The sequence below is a fragment of the Takifugu flavidus genome, chromosome 20, assembly GCF_003711565.1.
Source record: "Takifugu flavidus isolate HTHZ2018 chromosome 20, ASM371156v2, whole genome shotgun sequence".
Classification (NCBI taxonomy): Eukaryota; Metazoa; Chordata; class Actinopteri; order Tetraodontiformes; family Tetraodontidae; genus Takifugu; species Takifugu flavidus.
Window position 1 is genome coordinate 1,181,777 of NC_079539.1, and position 16,277 is coordinate 1,198,053.

At 47.3% G+C, this 16,277-nt stretch overlaps 1 protein-coding gene across 3 annotated transcripts; it reads right to left on the bottom strand.

Moving 5' to 3' along the window:
- Window positions 1–424: 424 nt before the first annotated feature.
- Window positions 425–15,548, bottom strand: LOC130516877 (nipped-B-like protein B). 3 transcript variants are annotated; one of them, XM_057018254.1, is made up of 47 exons: window positions 15,198–15,548; window positions 13,957–14,106; window positions 13,633–13,798; window positions 13,356–13,456; window positions 12,780–12,888; window positions 12,551–12,699; window positions 12,329–12,459; window positions 12,155–12,245; window positions 11,579–12,073; window positions 9,737–11,488; window positions 9,554–9,661; window positions 9,327–9,485; window positions 9,178–9,249; window positions 9,000–9,089; window positions 8,782–8,882; window positions 8,611–8,697; window positions 8,293–8,524; window positions 8,032–8,183; window positions 7,874–7,954; window positions 7,691–7,791; window positions 7,487–7,616; window positions 7,319–7,401; window positions 7,075–7,207; window positions 6,848–6,991; window positions 6,639–6,725; window positions 6,316–6,530; window positions 6,139–6,241; window positions 5,960–6,058; window positions 5,739–5,885; window positions 5,456–5,590; window positions 5,276–5,374; window positions 5,134–5,187; window positions 4,913–5,021; window positions 4,687–4,823; window positions 4,434–4,574; window positions 4,272–4,365; window positions 4,037–4,191; window positions 3,856–3,946; window positions 3,607–3,780; window positions 3,334–3,524; window positions 3,136–3,243; window positions 2,815–3,015; window positions 2,590–2,736; window positions 2,151–2,494; window positions 1,889–2,063; window positions 1,439–1,621; window positions 425–1,359 (listed from the first exon to the last, which is right to left on the bottom strand). In XM_057018254.1, exons 2-47 carry the CDS (start codon window positions 14,018–14,020, stop codon window positions 1,003–1,005), a joined length of 8,277 nt encoding a protein of 2,758 aa, XP_056874234.1. In that variant the 5' UTR covers window positions 14,021–14,106; window positions 15,198–15,548; the 3' UTR covers window positions 425–1,002. The 3 variants fall into 3 exon arrangements, with proteins under 3 accessions (XP_056874234.1, XP_056874232.1, XP_056874233.1); XM_057018252.1 differs by having other exon boundaries at window positions 11,579–12,076; XM_057018253.1 differs by having other exon boundaries at window positions 11,579–12,076; window positions 14,566–15,548.
- Window positions 15,549–16,277: the final 729 nt, after the last annotated feature.

Below are 16,277 nucleotides of genomic sequence, written 5' to 3' on the forward strand. Positions count from 1 at the left end.
AACAAACTAAGCAGCCCGCCAACCTCGTGCACAGCGGCTGGGGTGAAAGGTTTACTTCCGGCTTTTCTTCCTCGTCGTTTTTTCCCCAGTGAATGGAGCGACAAGCTCCCCCTGTTGGCCAATTATTGACATGTGCAATATACCTGTGCCGAGATCCTCATAATCATGTGAGAACGTGTCCAGTTAATGTGTTTTGGGGTTGTTGTTTTTTTAAATTCTCCAAATAAGTGATATGAGTCTTTTATTTGCTAGGTACATCCCATAATCTGTGGAGTAAAATGAGACATCGTGAAGAAAAAGTCTACTATTGCAAAGTTATTATAATACCTAATGATGCACACTGACATCTACTTTATATAAGTCACCACACAATGATTAAACGTCCTTATTTTTATCAGAAATATTTTACAAACACACAAACCAGTAACAAAGACATAAGAAAACTTTATTGCAGTATTTGCTCCACCAGTTGATCAACTTTTTTTTCTTGCTCTATGTTTTGTAACATCAAAAACTATATTAAAAACAATATAACGTCCCCTGCATATAGGCACAGATACTGCACTGTTATCAACATAAATAAATTATTTCAAAGATACTCCATTACACAGTGTGGGTAAACAAACAAAAGTCAAAAGTTGCTTGAGCTCAGTTCAGGAATAAATCCATCTGATGCTAGATTAAACTCCAAAACCACTTTATTAAGAACATCATCAATACATGTATTTCCAACATTCAGTTTCTTTATACATAACTATGTTCAGATATAAACATGGGTTTTAGTTAAACTATAGTACAGTGGGAGTAAAAATCAAACAACAAAGCTGCTGCACAACAGCGAAGGAACTCCCACACAATGTTTTTCTCAAACATTTCCTTCTTGGATTTTCCCTGTATAATCAAACAGACCAGTGTTCTCAATATATATCCTCCACACTAACCATGGATTCCACAACACTTTGGATCCGCCTCAATTTGGGATCTGACCATCATAGCAGCTGATTAGCTCTGATTTCTCTCCTTGGCAGCGTATAGCGCTTGTAACGTCTGTGCCACTCTGTTCGTTAGCTTCTGTCCGCTCGTTAATGATATTTTCTTGTAAATAATGTCTGCTTCCTTAATAGTGTCAACCCAGGGAACCTTTTTGCGACCATCCCGCTTCTTTGCTACAGCCCAGGGCCCAGAGTAAGAGCCAGTCATCCAGTGTATGCTGTAGCCGTGCTTGGTCTTCTCGATGACCCTGGCGATCTGCGGCCTGTCTTTGTACTTTGGACAGCAGACGGCGACCACGTCCATGGCCTCCACAACTTTATTTAAGTGACCTGAATCCTCCGCAGAGTCTCTGTTCTTTCTGGATTTCTGCAGCAGAACAGAGTGTCAAACAAAGGAAGAACTTGATAAGTCAGCAGAACTCCTCTCGTGTGAATGGAGGACTTACCACGGGGGGATCTTCATCCGCGCTCTCCTCTTCGTCCGTCTCCACAGGGTGATGATTGTGGTTGTGGTTTAAGGGTTTCGAGCCCTTCAGCAGTGAATTAATGGCTTTGTTTCTGGCATTGGCACTTGCTTCACCCTCTTCATCTTCCTCATCGTGGTCAAGATGCTCCATCAGTACCTTGAACTGATAAGATAACAGCGGTTTGGCTGCCAGAGTAGCTAGTGGATGAAAGTGCTTCTTCACATCGCAGCTATAGCACATTAGCAGCACATTAACCGGCATGGATGATGTAAATAACAAGCCAATAAAACCACCGACCACATTCTTTAAATTAATGGTGAAGAATGAGCTCACTGTGATGTTATCCTCTCTTTTTTGTGTTGTGGCCAAAGGCGTCCCAGTTTGTACCATAATCTGGAGATACTGTGGTGACGGCGACTAAATACTTACATCCAAATACTGTTTGACAATATTCCTCTTGGTCTGGAAGCTGATCTCCATGTTAGCCGTATCGCTCTTTAGATACTCCAGTGTCTGACGAGGATTGAAGTGCACTTTTGACTTCCGGTTCACGTTCTTATCGTACACTTTGGCAGATTCTGTGGGTGAATATTTCTGTATTTTGCTGCATCACAAAACAAACAAGAAATAAATGAAGATGTTTTTTTTTCCGTGAACAAACAAACAGCTGCACCGTTTTAATGTGGAATACCTATCTGAGAAGCCATAAAGGTTCTTGAGATGTTGTTTCAACACCAGCAGCAGTAGAATTCCCTGTGAAGCACCGGCAAAATCCAAGAGAGGTTGGGGGTTTTCAGGAAGACGTTCCATCAGGTCATCCTCATCTGCTATGTCGGAATCAGAGTCGGAATGTGCAGATTTTTTGTGTCTTTTAACGACGACATCCTCATCGCTGCTGCTTGATGAGCTACTGCTCTCATCATCCTCATCATCTTCGTCTGAGCTGAGTTTCTTCCGTTGCGGCTGATGCTTCTTCTTCTTCTTCTTCTTCTTTTTGGTGTTTGCCCATTTTTCCACAGGTCCTTTTCGTAAGGACTTACATAGAATAACATGTCATGTCATTTTATTTTGGAATGACAAAAGGCAACCAAAAATAAATAAATAGGGAAGTTACAAAAAAAAAGCCTCACCTCCTTGAAAGATTGAAGCAGGTTGCTACCAGAGACAGACAGTGTAATGTCGATATGGTGCATGATGAAAAGAGGCTCCTCCTGGGTCTGATAGGGGAAACAAGCCAAGCTGTCTGCCACAAACAACAGCATGTGCACCTCGGTTTTCTGCAGGAGATGATGAGGAAACCTGGTTAAAATCAAAGTTAACGGCAAAATCAATAGACAGCATCGAGGCAAACTCACAGAGCTGTCGTCAAACAGGTTGAGCAGGGAAATGAGGAAGGCGCGTCTGTGCTGGCGGTTCCCGCGGACCAGGGTGTAAAGATGGGAGCAAAGAGCAGCGTCGGAGTCCTCGTGGCGAAAGCCCCGAACTACCGTGCCTTTGGATCCCTGGATGGCCTGTTGCACCTGGTAAGACATCTTCAACCCTGCCACAGCCTTCATCTGAGGGGAAAAGGTGTGGCCAAGAATAAGTGCTAGAATTCTGATATTTTGTTTGCTCTAAAACAAGATTGAGGTTCGAGGACAGCGTCTGAACACATTTTGAACGTGACAATCACTAACATGAATGAAGCCTGAATATTTCTTGTCGATCTCCACCAGCTGTTGATCGGCTTTGTTCTTCATGGTTGGCTCGGGGTCCGTTCCCATGGCAACCAAGTAGGGTACACACTAATAAAACAAGATAGATCCATTCAGATCTGCAAAAATAATGTGAACGTGGACGTGCTGGTGGAGTTAGACCGGAAGGTGTGAGCGTACCTGTACAGGATGGATGAGGCCCTGGCTCAGAGTCAGCGTGATGACACTCAAGGCAAAGTGTCTAACAGTAGACTGAGTGTGGAAGAAGGACTCCAGAACCTGCTTCAGGTAAATCTGCATGATGGAGCTACTCATGCCAGATGAGATGTCCCCCATTTCTTTCAGATCCTCCTGCTTGGCTTTATTTTTCCCTTAATAAGAAAACGAGTGATCAGAACGGGAACATCTAGCATAAATCACATTTTCCCTGTGGATTAAATTCAGAGGGCTCACATTCCCGGTCGGCCTCCTGCATTCGAGAGTCCTCCTCCTGCAGGTACGTCTGCAGGTTTTTCAGCACCTGGATCTTCAAGTTGACTGAACTGTTCTCATCTGACAGGATGCTGTTGTAGAGCACCTTCACATCCTGCACGAACATGAGCTCTGGGTGCATGATGAACTGAAAACCTTAGAAAAAGAAACACAGTCGTACGAGTTATGGAAGGAACTCAGGCCAAGACCAAGAGATGCCATGCGACATACCGAGACCAATGATAGCCTTGAGCTGCACCTCCTCGTCCTCATGAGTGGTGAAGTACAGCAGGAGCTCTAACACTTTGTCTTTGATAACAATCTGAGAAACACAGGGGATATCATCAAATCAGTCGTGATGAATTCTAAACTAGTCCTGCAGACGCAGTTGAAATATATCGGTGGTGTTTACCTTATTAGCACCCTTGAATTGTTCCTGGTCAAAGTCAAAGTGTCGACACAGAGCCCCCACAGTGAACAGTGCACGCAGCAGTGTAGGTTTGTTACTCGCTAGAGTCGGGCTGCTGGGCTCCTCTTGGTGCTGTGTCTTCAGCTTGGCCAGAGCCCCTTTAAATATAGGAATTATACTGAGAATTGCACTTGAAAGTTTATGAAAGTGTAAAAAAGCTATTAAAGTTCATTCTTACCATAGTACCGATTGAAACAGGCCCAGACAAACTTATAGTTGTGCGTGACTTTGTTGATAATTGCACCTAGACAGCTTACAGAGTGTTGAACAACCTGGGAACAACAAGTTGAAATGTTGTTTTCTGTTGTGGGTCTGAGAGTTTTCTGTGAATGTGACTGACCGTCATGCCGTATTTTATGATGAGCTTCATCAGGTCTTCTTCTATGGTGGTGAGGAACGTCTCGCTCGGGTGCTCCATCAGAGGCACTACCAGTTCCAGGATCTTTGCTACATTACATATCACCATGAAGTCATTCTGATTCTGAAATAGAGCCCACAAAGCACAAATAAATCAACAAAATGCCATCAAAAAAATAGAAATTTCAGTGTAACATCAAATAAAGAGCAGTCGGACTCAGTACAGTACTACTCACATTGCACTTGGTAGTCAAGTAGGGCTGCATGGTCATGGCATGTTTGACCATTAGCTGCGCTCTGATCTTGCTAAACAGGTGGAGCGTAGTGATGCATGAGACCAGACGGTCAGAATTGAATCCTTTTTCCTCACAAGCTGAAATACAAGCAGAACGTGGACACTTGATCTAGCAAAGTAAGCCCAGAGAAACAAATTCAGAGCTGGATTTTATTTTTATTTCTTACCCGCGAGAGAGTCCTCATATTTCAGTATGTGCTCCACCAGATTGTCCACCAGCTGAACACAAGCCTTCTTTGCAGGTTTGTAGGACGCCTGCTCTTCTGACTTCAACAGCTGGGCAGTTTTTATACCGGGGTTAGAGGTGCTCAACAGAACACACACAGGCACGCAGGCAGGGGGAGAAAAGCGCCATTAAATGATGCACAAGTACAAAAAATAAACTTACGTTTTGCAGGAGCTGCTCAAACCAGTCATAGCCTGAATCTTTACATGCCAACACCTGAGAGGAAATCAAAACATGGCATGAGATAAAGAGGGACAAAACAACCAGATCTTTCTTGTTTATCGGGAATTGATGCAGTCTGTACCACATCTGTGATGTTCAGGATCTTGCGGGTCATGGCCTCTCGGTCGTGGCTGGGGGTGGGGGTAAACCAGAGTTTCTGGAACGTCTCGTTTACCAGTTTCTGCAACAAAAAGGTGCGGTTCGCGCTTCAAATAGATGTCAAAACGTGAAAAACGATGAAAGCAGAGGAATAAATTTAGACCTTGATCCCCTCTTCGTCGTTGACCCTCCGGATCATTTTGACACACATTTCAGTGATCTTGCGAAAGCCCGGCTGTTCCAAGCAAATATCCCTCAAGATCTTTATGACCCTTTTCCTCACACTAATGCCTGTGTCCTACGTATAGAGAGAAAGATTACAGGTCAAAATGTGCAAATCTGCCTTCTCAATCTGCTATTTTACCATCCAAAAATGCTGAAAATACAGTTGCACTAAAATATGACAGAAAAACCAATAAAGTCAAGAAACAGCGGCAAGAAATTACCAGTATCCTCTCAATGAGCATGTCGTAATACTGCTCAATGAGCTCCGGCCTGCTGAGAACAAAACGGCCCAGAAGCTCCACAGCTGCTTCTCGCACACTGGTTGAATTGTCCATGAGGCGACCATGAACCCCGCGCTGCATGTCCACCTGACAACAGTGGAGAGAGGGATTACTGATGCGACCGATCCACCTGCTCTGCGGGGTGACGGTCGTGACTTTACCCTTGCCAGGATGCTGGGATCCACAGCGACCACTTCAGAGAGACACTTCATGGCTTTAGTTCTGACGGCAATGGCACTTTCACCCAGCACTCTCAGAATCTACGCAGGACCAAACCGGAAAAGATTTAATGTCGACACAAAGTATTCCAGCAAATTTATTTAAAAGAACATCTTCCCACCTGCGATAAATAAATATCAAAGCTCTGTGCAAACGGCCTCATTGAGGCCAGATATCTGACAATCAGACAGGAGTCTTCATAGTCCACGGTCTCTGAGTTTGAGCTGCGGAAATCAAGTGAACGGAACAAGTCAGTAACGGCAGAACAAGTCAACCCCATCAGCGTGACCGCGTTTACCTCTGAGAGCGTGAACGTGCTGCTGACGCCTTCATGGCCCTCCGCAGGAACTTCTTGCGTGTTTCAGCCCTCTGCATAATTTCTGCCATGGAGTCATTTGTGAAATAGTGTCTGCTCTTCAAATCTTCCTCCACCTCATTCTGAGACTTGATGGCCTTCTCCGCCTCGCTGCTGGTGTCTCTGAACCACTGGGCGATGTAAAACTTCTTGGCGAACTAAAGGGCAGGAATACAAGCAGCCTTAAACATCTAGAAACATGAATGACACCAGTTATATTCTGTAACTATATATCGGAGTGTATTTACAAAGACACACGAACAAACCATGAGAGCAGAATCCGTCTCATTGTGCTCATCTAGGTAGTCTAACAAGGCCTTCTGGAGCTGCTGCACTTCATCATCACCGGGGATCTGCGAGGGGCAATGAGACGGGACCATTCATCACAGAGGACAAGTGTCTCACACCGGTGAATAGATGCAAAATTAAAGAAGAGACGAGGAGAGCAGCTATCATCAAGGGTAAAAGTCTCTACCCCTCTCAGGATGCGGTCAATCGACTTTTGGTCCACGTTGATCGTGACGGCGTCTTTTCGCAGGCGAGAGGCGACGGTGCCGAGGTAGTCCAGCGACGCCACCCTGAGCGCCATTTCTGTCTGTTTGTTACTGAACTGGTGTACCTGAAGAAAGGAGGCGTGGAGGACGGAGCATTAACAGCTGGGTGTAGCACGGGGAGACATCTGATGTCAACGATTCTACTCACTAGCAGCCTGCCGAGTAAACCGAGCAGCAGCTCGGCTGCAGGCCACTCTGGCTTGTTGACTGTTGACAGCAGGTCGTGGACAAAGTTCTCAAATAGAGGTCTGTAGTCCTCCTCTCCCTGCTTACTGCCACACCTCAAATAGGAAACACACAGTTAGAACGCTGTTATTGCTATTGGAATACTGGCTAATTTAGCATAAATGAAGAGTTAAAATGATGTCTGGTCAGTGAGTGCGGGGCCTTACTTCTTGAGGAAGACGGAAAGGAAGTTCTGAGCTGTCCGCATAGCAGTTTCATAAGAGTTTATGATGAAGGCGTCCTTGTCCACCTGGAGAACACCCCAATGTGTAAAAGACTTCCAGAACGGCCCCCCTGATCAGAACTATTCTTGGAATGTGAAATCAGCTGTTTACCTTTTTATTATGGTCGTCCTCGACATCCCTCTCTGAGGGAGACTGCACCACACACTGGATGAGCTGAAACACAAGCGCTGTGACCATCTGGATGTACAGCGGCTCTCCCTCGGAATCGCTGCTGTTTAGCCTGAGAGGGAACAGAATAGATAAGTAACGTCAGGTGCCTTCCTGTTAGCACGAGAGACATGATCAAGACGTTACCTGAAGTTCCTCAGGTTGCGTTTACTGGTGGGCAGTCTTGCCAGAGAGTTGAAGATCTCTTCCAGAATGAGCTGCCGGTGCTTCTCATAACGAGAGAACACCTGAAAGAGCAGGGCCAGAATGACAACAGTGGAGCCAATCTTTTCTTTCACTCTCAGTATTCAACTAAGCCTGAAGACTTACTGCTGTCACCAGGGTGATTGCACACAGCTGCAACTCGCAGACGTTCTCCACAAAAAAGGGCGTTATACCCAAAGTGGACACCTACAAAGAGAGGAGAGTTATGCGAGTTATGAACAACGACACGTCATGGATTCGAAAATAAATTCTGAGGAGGGAACCTGGAGGATGGTGGTGTCGGTCAGCAGCTGGATTTCCAGAAGTTCTGATATGCTGCTGACGATATCACAGAGTTTTTCATAGAGCACGACCACCACCTTCTGCTTGTGGGTGGCGCTCTTTGCCCTCTTAGACTTGGAAGTGTGTGTGCCACCTAATTGAGGAGGACAAAAGAAGAGCGATTCATAAACCCAAACTATGGCCGAGAATCAATTTGTATTTCAATGATTCCAATAAAAATCATTTGACAATGCTGCCCAAACCTCCGTGTGGATCCACTCTGTAGGCGGGGTCGTACTGTGGGTAAAGCGTGTTCTGTAGGTGGAACTTGGTGTACTGCAACACCCTCTCGATCACGTCTTCGATGTAAACGGCTTTGGGCATGTGTGGAGACGTCATGATATTGAGCGCAACCTGACAGGCGTCGGCGGACTTCGTCACGCGCTCGATGATGAGGTCGCGCCACAGCCGCTCCTCCTCCATCGAATCGTTACCCTGGCGACGTCAAAAACAACCGCTGAGAACATGACGGCGAAAAGATGAAATGGGAATTTAAAAAAAAAAGGGGAACGCCAACTTACAGTGATCAGCAGTGTGGAGAGTTTGACGCTGTCCTGGATGTTCCTCTCTAGGATGTTCAGAATTTTTACCAGTTTGGAGGAGGAAAACTGCGGATTTAAAGAACGGCGCACGATGAGGCGGATGAGCGGCGGCTCACGTACGTGTTGAACAATGTAGAGAAACTGGTTTACCTTATGAAAGATGCCCATGGTCTTCATCTTTGCAGAGTCGCCGCACAGTTCATGCAACTGGTGCTTTCCCAGCAAGAGCTCTTGGGGGATCTCATCTTCGTCTGATTGTAGCCCCCCACACACACACACACAATCACACACACACACGCGCGCGCATGGTTTTGTTCAGCTTTGTTGTTAAATGGATGTCACCTACTGCCGGGGGAACCGAGGTTTACCTGCAGCGCTGAGGTCCACGTCTTCGAGGTTCTCCAGAATGTTGTCTAACGCAGCTGAGAATCTCTTAAACGTTGAGGAGTCCAACATTTCTGCAACCAAACATAAATAAGGGAATTTGTGCAGATGATTTTTAGGTTCTTTTGCTGTCTGAAGTACAACAAAGGAGTGAGACGGTACCTTCCACTGTCAGCGCCGAATCGTACATCCTCTTTTTCTTATGTTTCTCTTGCTTCTTCATTTTTCTGGAAACTAAAGGAATATTATATGATCATTCTGACCACATCAGCAGACCAGATGGTTTTGGTTTCGGGCTTTTTTTTTTTTACCATCGCTGAGGTTTGGTGCCGGGCCGCCGTTGGAGTCCTGTGGGCTCCACTCCTGTCGCTGACCGGCGGAGCCTTTGCCTTTTCTGTGCTCTTTCGAGCCTCTCTTCTCCTCACACTTCCACGCCTTGCCGTGATCTCTCTTGTGCCTTTTCCTTGCATCTGTAACATAAGCCAACATGTGACTCAAATGGTCCTTGAGGAGGGGATCTGTTGGGTTGAATACTGACACTCTTTGTCCTCCTCCTCCTCTTCATCAGAGTCCGTCTCGATGCACTTTGCTTTCCTGCTGATCGTGCCGTGTTTCCGCTTGTTTACCCCCTCGCAGGTGGACGTTTCTGGAAAGACAAGATTGGATTAAATCTGTCCGGCCAAAGCTGAGCTGATACCCGGTAAATATCCATGAATCCCACCTCTGTCCGACTTGTTAAAGGAGCACCTGGAGCTCTGCGCGTTCCTGCCGTCCCTGATGATCTGCTTCACCTCATCGGCGCTCAGCCTCTGGAGCAGGACGACGGGCTTGGCTCTCCTGTTCAGGCTTTCTATCAGCGACACTCGCTTCAGCCTGACCAGAGGCTCTTTCAGCTTGTCCGACGTTTGGGCGTCTCTGCTGTTCCGTGTCAGTTTAGGAATCACAAAGTTCTTCAGACTTCCCGAACTGCCGCCGAACAGAAAGGGCGGGAACTGGCCCAGTTGTTTGTCGGCGGGCTGTTGTTTGGTACCAGCCTTGCCGCTGACGCCGCCCTCGCCGCTCCTCCTCTCCTGTTTATTCTGGGCGTTTGGAACGTTGGGATTTTCCGATACCTGGTGACCTTTGGGGTCGCCGATTTTCCGGATCCTGACGTGTTTGTCTGCGGCACTTTCAGGTTTGCCCTGCTGCTCAGGGGGGGGTCTGCTACAGTTTTCCTGAGATGAGTGCTGCCTTCTTTCCTTATCTTTCTCTCTATTCCTCTCTCTGTCTCTATTTTTGTCCACGGGTCTAACCTGGACCCTGTCTTCACTCCTCATCGCGTCTCTTTCTCGATCCTTAGTTCTACTTTTGCCCACATCCCTCTCGCTGTCCTCATCCTTGGCTTTGGCCTTATTTCTCTCCTTCTCTTTATTCCGCTCTTTACTCTCGCCTCTGTCTTTATTTTTGTCTTTGCTGAGCTCTTTATTTCTATTTGGGCCTACGTCTCTGTCTTTGTTTTTGTCCCTCTCCTTGTTTTTATTTGCGCCCACACCTGTTTCTTTATTCCTGTCTTTGTCCTTATGTCTATCTCTGCTCTCTTCTCCGTCTTTGTCCACGTCTCGATCTTTATTTTTGTCCCTGACCTTGTTTCCATCTCTGCTCTCATCTCTATCTTTATTTTTGTCTCTGTCCTTATTTCGATCTTTGGTCTCATCTCTATCTTTCTGTCTGTCTCTGTCCATCTCTCTGTCCTTCTTTTTGTTTCGGACCTTGTCTCTGTCTTCACCTTTAGTGTTCTCTCTGTCTCGATCCTTATTGCTCTGTCTGTTCTTACACCTGCCTCTGGCATCCTCCATATTTATGTCCACTTCTCTATCTTTGTCCTTGTCCTTATTTCTGTCCCTGCTTTTGTCTTCTCCGTGTTTCACGTGCGGCTCTGACTTGCTGGTGGGTTTTTGAGCCTCAGGTTGGCTGCTCTGGGAGTGCTCGTGGTTCATATCCTCTCTGTGGTGCGAGTCTGAATGCTTGTCATGCTTCTGCCGTGCTGAGTCCAAACATCTGTCATCTGAATGTCCCCTGTTGTTTTCCGTCTTGCCGTCGCCTTGTTTGGATTCGCGCCACCTCTCCTGACTCTGTTTAGGGGCTTCTGCTTGCCTGTTGGAACCGGACTTGGTGTTTTCCGTGTGCTGCTTGATGATCTCAGGTCTGTTTCCAGCAGCAGCTTCGTCCACGTGTCCCTCGGCCTTTGAATTGATGTGGTGTCGATGGTCGTTGGACCCCGTGACCCCGACAGGTTGTCCTATCAATCTGCCAGCTGTCTGCAGGTCAATACTGACCATCAACGCCGGCCGACTTCCTCCGTTACTCGCGGCGTTCATCTTCTTGGGTGTCAAACCGCTGTCGCTGTTGCCTCCCTGCACATTAAGCCAGTCGCTCTCCTCACTTCCACATTCCTGAGGATATGAGTCTTGTTTCCGTTTTTTCAGTGGCTTATCTGTCATAACAGTAAATGATAAGTTAGTTTTTAATTTCCCACAATCCCAGATGTGTATCTGCTAAATGCACAGCAGAGTGGCTACGATACCTTTATCCTGGACTTCTTTAGACCAACGCTCTTTGTCGCCTGCTGACTCCCGTTCTATCCTCTCAGCGTCCGCCATGGCGTCCGCCTCACCATCCTCAAAGTCCTTTGTGTTTGAGCACACCGGAGTCTGTTCACAGCTTTCTGGCTCGTCAGCACCGGGCTCGTTTGAAACAACTTGGGCATTCCTGGAAAACTGATTTGCAGGATTCAATAACTCCGTTTCCGGGTCTGAGCTGACGTGTGCCTGTGAGGGAAGATCTCCATCTTCATCCCCGTCTGGGCTCTTCATTCGGGTCAGTTTTAACGTAAGTCTTGCCGAGTCTTTCGATGAGCTGACAATGCCATACAGCGTGTTTTTGTCCAGATTTTCATTTTCTTCCTTAGTCCTTCCTTTTGGCTTCTTTTTCCTTCTATCCGAAGAGGCGAGCGTGTCCGAAACTCCTCCGGGAGGCACATCAGCTGGACGTGTCTTCACAATAAGGGGAGGCCTGGAGTCTGCTGGAACACAAACACGTTAAGGAGACGGTGAGCAGCCGAGAAGTCTCAACAAACGCTCCATCGGCTAAGACGGCGTACTTTTCCGAGCCTCTTCGCTCCCAGCGGGCGAACACGCAGACTTCGGAGATTTGACAGGGAAATCAACAGGCGTCATGGAGGGGTCGTTCTCCTGTTAGAACAGAAGACATCCATCGGCACGTAAAACAGCTGGAGCCTTCAGAGGTCCGTATCAGGACGTCGAGCTCGTCTTACCTCGTTCCCCAGTCTGTGCGCCGCGTTGACGTAGTCTCCGTCTGAGCCCAGTCGCACGTCGTGATGAGATGAGTTGCTTGAAAGTGGCCCAGCAGCCTTGCTGTCGCGGATATTTCTCACCCTGCCGGCGACTGAAACAGGAAACTGAATTAAACTCCAGCGTCCAGCTGCTAAATCGCAGTTTCGCAATATTATGATGGTGGCGACATCGTTCACACCCACTTTGCTGGGTAGGCTGGTGCTGGGGGTAACTCTGGGGGTTGTACTGGATGTAGTCTATCGGACTTTGAGGAGTGTACGGACTGGGAATCGGGCTGTTCTGTTGGGGAATAAATCGGCTGTTTGATCCAGACTGAGGGGTTGAAAAACACCTGGAAAAGAGAAGTTCCGGGTTTCAGTTGCTGCACTTGGACTTCTGCTTTGTGATCTGGGACCTGTGATCTGGACTTACCCCGGGGAGTTCTGAGTGACTGTGGTCTGCTGATAGTTTGACCCAGGGCTCCCGTGCACCTGATTCTGGGACATCTTGTATTGCTGCATCATGGGCTGCTGCCTTACGCCTGAAAACAATCGCTTCCACAGGTGAATATTGACAACAAGCACAAAGTGTTTTTTACTCTAACCAAGTGCACGTAAACTCGAGTGAGGTCATTGATGTAAACACAACAAAGCCTATGACCTCATAGTCTGTTAGCGTTCATGGCGGCAGTCCAGTAAAGGCTTAAAGGACATAAGGATGGAGCTAACACCTGGGTTATTCAAGATAATCCACCAGAGAAAACACCACATTTCGATATAACGGCGAAGAGAGCGAACTGTGAAATGAACGCCAATGGAAGCAGGAGGACCGTTGCTGCTACTGATGGTTCTCAAACGCGTCCCGTCACGCCCCCTTCCCAACCTTACAAATCCCCCTTAAGTTGTTGGCACAAAGGCTCCGTCATCTCAGTGGCTTCAGGAGACGCCAGCGGCTCATTTTGAATGCTAAGATGTCTAATTTTGAGTGCTAAGATGTGGACTGACGTACTTTTATCCCTGAAGACTTTGGGGTTCCTGGAGAGCAGAGCCTGCAGAAGCACCGGCATGTCGCCCTCGGGTTCATCGTTCCCCAGGTTGTCCTTCAGCTCTCTGAAAATTAAAGAGACGACCGTGTTAACACGAATCCACAGGCTTCACAACCAGGGCGAGCATGACGCCACCTGGGCGGTAATTGCAACGTAATACCTGAAAACGGCGGCAAACGTGACATTCTGGTTTTTTTTTAAACGCTCGGCGCGGTTTGATGATGAGAGACTGGCGCTTACATGTGTTCCGTGGAGACCTGGTTGAGGCTCTGCGCCAGCTGAGTCACCAGAGTCTCATCTCGGCTCACCAGCAGGGTGCCGACCTCTTCGGAGATCCTCCCATTGTAGAGCAGACTCTTAGCGGTGGTGGCGGGGAGCGGAGACGGCAGCGGCAGCTGGTTCAACACTAGGGCGACGACGGAAAGTAATGAAAAGGATGCGGGTTGCGGACGGAAAGGGTAAAGTTTCACCACTGTTTCACACTCGTGTTCTATAACTGTTCTATAACTACAGGGTCGTTCGATCCCAACACCAGTTTAGAAACAGATGCGCCGCTGCACTTACGGTCTGTCAGGCTAGCGATTCCAGCAAGAGTAGTGATGGGGACATGAGGCATATCACCATTCATGCTGAAGATGAGGTCAAGAGGTCGCGTCAACGCACAGGTTGCTCGGTGTCGCCAGTCCCTTCCCGTTCCTCACATCTCCGAAAATGCTGCAGGGGGGGGGACAAGGAGTTAGTGAGTTTCGCCAAATATCCGCCAGTTTTCCCGTGCGAAACGAAAGGGTTTACTTCTGAGAAAAAGCTGCACGTGGATGCAAATTGACAGTTTATGCCACCCTGCTAACAAGCCTTTGCATGTCTGATAATGTATTGATTTGTATCAGCTGCTGGAGTCCTGGCCATCTTGCAAAATGGCTCTGCTTGCATATTTAAATCTTCCCATTCTGTGTCGGGAGTGTGGTCCATATGATACTGGTACAGAAACATATGCATTTAAAACCAAGCCAGGGCTGCACTGAAAAGAGTTCCAATTATATCCCGGTTTAGAGACACTTCTGTGCCTCTAACCACCACAGTCACTGTTTCCCAGTCTATCCTATGAAGTTTCGGAATTCGACCTTTGTTCTTTTATAAAACGCGACGGGACACAGAGGAGACCGTAAAAGATACCTGGAATGCTTTCTTTTGTTTGGGTCAGACACAACCAATGGTTCCGGGGCTTTATGAACGCCAAACAACATTAGCTCACCTCAACAACCGTCGCGGCTGTGTTATTACTCGGTAATTACCGCACTACACGGGGTTGTCATGAAGTCAAACGACGCGGCGACGTGTGTAAAATGTAGTTGAAGTGAAGTCAGGCTTAGTCGGGCAGCGACAACTGGAAATTGGGCTAACGGATGCTAGCTAACTAGCACGGCATATCAGTAACTTGCCTAAGCTAGCATCACCGGGAGTGCATCAGAGCCAGTTAGCCGGTGACTGTCTACTCTGGGTCGCTGTTTTTGCAACACAGGGCGGGTGCGTGTTTAAATTCTACCACAAACCCCACGGTGGCCTTCAACGACGCATCCCTAGCTCAGAAAGTGGACCACGGACTTGCCTATGGAAGCATAACCCCGACCCGACGCCAGGGAAGCAGGGGTACAAAGCAAAGACCCCATCATAAATCAGAATTGTGCCCCCGGCCGGGCGAGGTAAGGCTTCCCCGCGGCTGCCCGACGTGCGTGGCACCGCGGAAACACCCCGCGGGTTCGAAGGAAATACAGCCGGGCTGTTATTGTTGGATCCGGATTATTTACCTCTGGATGTGATGAGAAAGAGAAGTGGTTCTGGTGGAGGAGGAGGAGAAGAAGAAGAGGGAGGAGGGGGAGGAGGAGCAGAAGCAGGAGTTGGATGGCAGCTGGAGCCGGAGCGGAGTCTCTAGCTCCCTCTCCGTCCCACCGCGGAAACAGCTCCTCCGAGGAACCACAGCGGCGGGGCTCGGCGGCGGAGCCGGCCGCTTCTCTCCGGGCTTTTCGGGGACCTCGTCCCCCACTCTTCCCCATTCACCGGTCAAAATAAACAGGGCAGCGGCTGCTCCTGGATGGGTTTATCCGCCTCTCCGCATTCCAAAATGCCGACCGGAAGAAAGTGTAAACGGGATAAAACCCTGGATCTGACCCGAACATAAAAACGGACCCGGTCCGGGACCCATTTGACTGCTAGGCAGGACACATAAATACGAAGCAAAGAGTTTAATATACTGTAGATGCACATGTAATTAATGTGGACACTGTGGAAGCGTCTGTTTTTAATTACTTTTGTTATTTGTAATTACCACTTCCCCATTTAACCCATTTATCCCACTGCTAATTTCGAAAAATCACATTACACCCAGAATTACAACAATCCCATCATTTAAAACGCAAAACCAGCACTATATATTAAAGTATTATGTGTTTTTCAAATGTGTTCAGTCCAGAATTGATCTTGCCTAACCATAGATTGCTCGACTGTTCTTTCATCAGCAATAAATAATACCAAGAAAGTATTCTTGGTTTTTTTACTTGTTCACAGCAGTTACAACGTTATATTTTGTTGCTTGTAAACTAAATCTAGAAAGTATATTTTTTATCCAAATTCAACGGCACTATAATGCAACACGTTGTCGCCCTCTTGTGGGGAGAAAATCACACTACGGTTTATATTAACTGCTAAAAATAAAATAAAAACACATTAAGTGAGTAAAACTTAAGCAGACTGTCAATGTGTTTGTGTGCACAATCCAATACAGATGGTAAACCTAATGGACCTAATGGATATTTGGATATTTCTAAATTCATTTTAGCTTTATTCGTTATTCGTTTACAACAGCGTTGGAATGTCTGACATAATGAAAG